This window comes from Rhodotorula toruloides, assembly GCF_000320785.1.
Source record: "Rhodotorula toruloides NP11 unplaced genomic scaffold Scaffold9, whole genome shotgun sequence".
Taxonomy (NCBI): Eukaryota; Fungi; Basidiomycota; class Microbotryomycetes; order Sporidiobolales; family Sporidiobolaceae; genus Rhodotorula; species Rhodotorula toruloides.
The window spans coordinates 332,514-338,513 of record NW_015622969.1 but is presented as its reverse complement, the minus strand read 5'-3'; the positions used below and the strand labels follow the sequence as shown (position 1 = coordinate 338,513).

The window sequence follows — 6,000 nt, the reverse complement described above, 5'->3', positions numbered from 1 at the left end:
ATGGAACTCGATCCACTGTACGGCCTCAACTCGCAGCCAACACCGCCAGCCAGCCCACCGCCTCAACCGCTCTCCCCTCTGCCGCACGTATCGCTCCCCTCCTTGCCCCGACCATCCGTCTCGCCGTCTGTCTCGCGTGTGTTTGAGCGAAAAGCACAGGAGACTGCGCCGCCGATGACTTCAGGACTCGATCTGAGCGCGCCGCCCAGTGGGAGGGGAGGAGCTGGGAATGGAGGAGGGACGGGGAGGTGGGGGAGCAATGGTGAGGACGACTTGGAGCAGGTGAGCAGGATTCTTTTGGCTGAGCGTGACTGTCAAGATTCTGTGTGGCTTTGGCCGGGCGGACCAGGCGTTTCCTCTCGAAGTATCGCCCGCTCACTGCTCGCACACTCCTCCGACCGAGTTCTCGGTCGTGCCATTCTTGCCTGAACTGATTGCTGACGTCGCTACACTGCGCAGGACATCGCCCGCTCCCGCGCCGAACGAGCCTCCCGCCTTACGACCCTCCCCTCTTCCGACACACGCGACACCGCTTCCGCCCGTCAGAACATCCTCAACCTCGTTTCAGCGGGCCAATCCTCCCTCTCTGGCTCTTCCGGCTCAACTCCCTCGTTGGCGCAATTCATGGGCGGAGGAGCGCAGCGTAGGACGCACAAGGTTGGGACGGGTATGACGGATCTCGAGAGGGAGGAGACGGAGAAATTGGAGAGGGAGATGGCTGCTACGCGGGCCAAGTGGGCGGCGAAGACTGGTGGTGCGGCTGAGAAAGAGGAGGAGAGACCGGCGGGAAAGGGGATGAGTTTGGCGAGCTTGATGATGGGCAAACCGACGGGTGCGAAGGAGTCGCCTGTCGCGGCCAAAGTCGCACAGCGGTGGCAGCCGCAGTCGCCTGCCGAGTCTACAAGCGACAAGGCGGTTGATACGACTCCCGCCGCTTCGCTCGTCGAGGCCAAGGTCGTCTCTCGCTCGCCGCCTACCACTTCTTCCGCCGACGCCCAGCCCTCTTCTCCACCCAGTCAGGCTCAGTCTACCGCGCCTGTACCCTCAACCGCGACCGATTTCGGCTCCCGCTCCTCCCCTCCGGCCTCCTCCGCAACAAACAGCTCCACTCTTACTCGCCTCCAAAGCTCAAACATCGTTTCGGACAGGCTGAAGTGGTCGCAGTCTTTGCAGCAACCTGACGAGCTGTCGAGGACGCCGGCGAGCCCGGAAAAGAAGCGAGGGAGCGTGGCGGAGCGGTGGGGACGGGATGAGGCGGGTGGGTTGGCGAAACAGTCGGTTGATGACGGGACGGGCGCGCTGACTGGGCAAAGGGGAACAGACGAGAAGCGGGTGGGGGAACTGATGAATGCTGAGATTGAGGCTGCCAAGGTCGAGAAGGTCGACGAGGAAGACTTGCCGGCATCGCCCGTGGCTGAGAACGTCGTGCCGAAGCTTGTGCATGTGCGTGATTCTATACCACTACAATCTGCTACCGGCAGATGTGGCTAACCCAGCTTCACCGCGCACAGGTCACTCGCGACCGCGCTCGCCCGACGAAGTCGACGCCTCGTTCCGCTCCATCGTTGTCATCCGACCAGTCATCTGCTCCTACGGTCCGAGACGCTCCTGCTGCTTCGGTCGAGGCGCCTGCCGCCCCCACAGCAACGGAACCAGCCGGCCAGAAGAGCTACTCGAAGCCTTCCTGGCAGGGCGCGCCCATCAGCGTCAAGGATCCGAGCACATCGTCTTCTGCAGCTGCTACGCCAAACGAACCTACGCCAGAACGTCGCTACACCCGTGGCGTCGCCCTTCCCGGCATGTCTTCCTCCGCTTCGCCTGCTCCCACCGCCTCGCCCAGCTTCACACCCCAGTCCTCCCGCCAGCCTTCGATCTCTTCTTTCCCCTCAACGCCTAAAGCAGCCGACTCCCAACCTCCTCCTTCTCCGGGTCGCGCCTCCGTCCGCGACTTCGCCAAGCGCTGGTCGCAAGTCTCGCAGGAGTCTTCGGCCGCCGCGAAGAACTTTGAGGCGCTTGCGGCGATCAAGGCGTCGTATGGTGTGAGGGTTGCGCCCTCGAGGCAGGCGTCGATGCCGGTTGAGCAGGCGCCGAAGAAGGTTGAGGAGCCGGTCAAGAGCAAGTCGGTCGAGGTGCGGCCTGCAGAGTCAAAGCCGTCTTCGGCGCCGGCAGCACCTCTTCAGCATCCTGTGCGTTCGGATGAGCCACATGCACCTGCTCGACCGGTTCAAGCCGCAGCACAACCGACTCGCACCGCTTCTCCTCCTCAGCTAGCGGTACCTGCAGACAAGACTGCGACGCCTGCCACGACTCCCAGTCAGACGACGCTCAAGCAGACTTCTCGACCCGACACAGCCTCAGCCGCCGACGACATCGTCTCCTTCCTCATCTCGCACAAGCCGACCGCCGTCCACCTTCCACCCGGGGAGACCGCCTCCCTCGACGTCTTCCACCTCAACTCGCCAACCGACGACCCGCACCCTATCGACCACAACCACATCCTCCACCAAACCGAGATCCTCGGTATCGTCCATCGCGCCGAACCACCCAACTGGTCAGGTGACGAGGCGGATTTGCGGACGAGCGTGTGGGTCTGGCGAGGGAATGAGGCGGTCGAGACAAGGCGGACGAGGGAACGGATCGAGCGGCTGAAGGAGAAGACGGGCGCGGAACCGCTCGAGGTCAAGTACCGGCATGAACCGCCTGCGCTGGCTGAAGCCTTCGCAGGGCAGTTGACCATCTGCAAGGTACGTCGCCGCCTTTGATTCCGATGAGTATGCGCTGATGTACGCTCGTGTAGGGCGCGCGAGACGCTTTCGACCATCTCGCCAAGCGCTTATTCTTGGTTCGCTCGGAGGACGGCGTCGTCTACGTCGAGGAGACCGACCTCGTAAGTTCCTTTCACCTATACATTCAAGCGCGCTCGCTTACATTCTGTCTCTACAGTCCGCCCGCTCAATCTGCTCCGGCTTCTGCTCGACCTTCTCAACCCTGGGCGAGGTGTTCGCCTGGCTTGGGGAAGGCTCAAACGAGCTCGAGCGACAGGCGTGCTGTGAATTCGCCGAGTCCATCGCAGACGGCAGGACCGTCACCATCTTGGCGGAAGGCGAGGAAACGGCGCTATTCTGGCTCGAGGTGGGCGGAACGGAGTACGCCTCTGCTCAGGTATGTAGCTTCACGCCTTCGCGCTGAACACTTTACTCACTCTCGCTCGCTTCGCAGTACTGGCGATACCGCCCTCACTACACCGGTCGCGTCTCGGTCGTCCACCTCGACTCGACTTCGCGCCCCAGCTTCGCCCTCTCGCCATCCCTCGAACTCTCGCCCATTCGAGTATCTCTTGTCGACGCCGCTCCTCACGAGATCTGGATCGTCGTCCCATCTTCCGCGACGGAGCGGAAAGACGACATCAAGCTCGCGCTCGACGCTGCGGAGCGCTTGTCGAAGAAGTGGGTCCAGCGTGGGCTCCCGAGCAGGACTCCTTACCATGTGAGACGTCCTTCTTGGCTGCTCGCGTCTCGCCGAAGGCTGGCGCGGTGGGCATCTCCTCGCTGACATCTCGCTCGCATCGTCGGCAGTTTCTCTCCTTCCCGTCCCTCATCCCGCGGGATCTCCTGTTCCTCTCCCGCCAGCTCGACTTTGCGCCACTGAACGATGGCTCGTCGCCAAGCAAAGTCAACGTCTATACGGCTGACGAAGCGAAGGAGACCTGGCTTGCGTAGACGGCACTCGGCCGACTTGCAACTTTACTTTGTTCGCATGCTCGTTCGGCGGAGTCCCACTACTACGAGCTCCCGAAGAGCCTTGATTCTGTTGCTATCGATGAACAACTTGGCGAGGAACATCCGGCCATTCTCCGGTGGTTGCGGAAGCGAGCGAAGGCGCTTCTTCCTCTCGCCCTCGTGGCCCGTTCAGGAAATATCGCATCGTTCCGCCGCCCACCTTGCGCCCACCTTTCGGGCTCGCAGCCGAGTGTTCTCGCTTGCTGATGGGATATGCGATGGCGGAGTACTTGCGGGAGGATGCGATATTGCAGTCTTGAACAACCTTGTTTTGACGACGAGAGACAAAGACGAGTACACCAATGGATGGAATGAAGGGCACGACAACGGGAGAGACTTGAGGACCGGGACGGAGGGAAAATGCGAGGATGCGGGTCGAGCAAACGATAAAGAGCGAGGGAAGGGAAGGGTGTCTACTGGCCGAGCAAGGTGAACGGCTCTTGTGGCGATGCGGAGCAGCCGATGGTTGGCGTCAATGATGGGGAGAGCGGGAAGTGCTGCTGGGGCGAAGACGAGTCGAACGGGTTGGGCGCCGCGAGCCACTGGTCCATTCCTTCGACGACGACCTCCTCGAAGGCGAAGGGCGGAGTCGGGAGGGCGAGCTCGCCTGCGTCGGCGCCGGCGATGAAACTATTGAATGGCGGCGAGAGGGCGAAGGAGAAGTCCAAGAAAGCTGGTTGGTGGAACTCCGGCGCCGACCGCTCGCAGACTGCCGTTGGCCAGGGCGCGCCTCCTTCAACAGGCGTCTCCAACCATGTCATGGGCGTCGAGCGGAAGAGCGACCAGGCCTCCGAAGCCGCTGGCGAAGGCGTCGGGAGCGAGTCGCAAGTCGAGAAGGGCGACAACAGCTGTGTGGTCGGGGTAGTCGAGTCGGACGAGGCCTCGGATGTGGTGAGCGAGAGCGGCGGCAAGAGTACTGAAGGGGTCGTGTAGCCCAAGGACGAGACGCTGGCGGGCGGACTGGGAGGGAAGACCATCGGCCCGTGCGACTTGTCGAGGTTCGACGAATCGCCGTCACCGGTCTTCCTACGCGAAGTTGCAGGCTGGTAGCGGTAGTCTGCGGCCGAAGGCTAGTCAGTGAGAGTGAAAAGCAGAAACGTAACCTTCGCAACGTACCAGGGTGTCGCCGGTAGTGCTCGGCTTTCTCCTCGTCCGCTTGGCAAGCGTAACGTTCCCTGACCTCGAGGGTCTCTTCGCGCCACATCGAGGCAATCATGCGAGCTGCGAGCGAAGCGGACGACGAGGTAAGCGAAAGCTCGGCGAAGCGCGAGGAGGACGAGCGAACGCACAGAGATCCGACTGAGGCAGTCGCTGACCGGACGGCGTGACAAAGTCCGACAAAGCCCTAATCTGAGCGGAGCGGTAGATCATGAACGAGTTGCGCGGGCGGGGGATGTGACCCGGTTTCGACGCCTTGGAGCGTTTCCGCTTTGGCGCGGGCGAGACGGGCGTGGGTGGTGCGGCGGGGAAGTCGGTCGGCGCTGGGAGACCCGTGTAGTCGAGCAAGAGAGGCGAGACCGGCGAGGGAGGGTCGGGAAGGAAGAGGGGTTCCTTCTTGGCCGGCGCTCCTTTGGCTGAAGCGGCGGCCGTCGCCTTCTTCGTCCTTGCCGACCTGCGACGAGGCTGAGGCGCCGGTTTCACAGGTTTAGGAGACGCCGTCGACTCCTTGAGCTTCGCGACAGCGGCGTCGAACGAGGTAACAACGGAAGGAGTCGTCAAGCGACTTGCGTGGGTGGAGCCTTCGCTGGCGCCAAGGACATCGCCGGGCGTCATTTGACCGACAGAAGGGGACGACGAAGGAGCGGGCAGGACGAAGACGGGGACGGCTTTTGGGGCGGACGCAGGAACGGAGGTGGACGCTTGAACGTCGAGGTGGAGGAAGTGCGGCTCGCTGGCGACGTCTCCTGTCGTCCAAGTCGATGAGGGCGAGAAAGGTGACATGCAAGTCGTCGAAGGCGAGAGCTGCAAGGCGTCGGTACCGTAGTCGTAGAGCGAGGGAGACATCGTTGGTCTGACGGAGGAGGGCGAAGTGAGACGAGGGCTTCGGCCGACGCTGTGAGTCGACGTTTCTTGGAGAGCCAAGGGAAGAGGAGGCGAAGCGATTGTTCAGGATTTCCTGCAGGGCGAGCAGTCAGCGTCGCGGCATTCGGAGGATTGACGCAAGCTGGCTGCTCACGGCCGAGACTCTGGGATCGTGGGAGTCCGCGACAGCCTGATAGCG

General features: G+C 62.6%; 2 protein-coding genes across 2 annotated transcripts; one reads left to right on the top strand and one right to left on the bottom strand.

Annotated features, from left to right (window-relative positions):
* On the top strand, window positions 1-3,719 carry RHTO_08066 (protein of gelsolin famlily; the record flags this gene model as incomplete). Its single annotated transcript, XM_016421720.1, has 7 exons — window positions 1-282; window positions 460-1,443; window positions 1,512-2,744; window positions 2,798-2,887; window positions 2,944-3,162; window positions 3,220-3,486; window positions 3,576-3,719. 7 exons carry the CDS (start codon window positions 1-3, stop codon window positions 3,717-3,719), a joined length of 3,219 nt encoding a protein of 1,072 aa, XP_016273832.1.
* A 473-nt stretch (window positions 3,720-4,192) lies between these two features.
* RHTO_08065 (HMG box factor) lies at window positions 4,193-5,783 on the bottom strand (the record flags this gene model as incomplete). Its single annotated transcript, XM_016421719.1, has 3 exons — window positions 4,193-4,836; window positions 4,896-5,000; window positions 5,069-5,783. 3 exons carry the CDS (start codon window positions 5,781-5,783, stop codon window positions 4,193-4,195), a joined length of 1,464 nt encoding a protein of 487 aa, XP_016273831.1.
* Window positions 5,784-6,000: the final 217 nt, after the last annotated feature.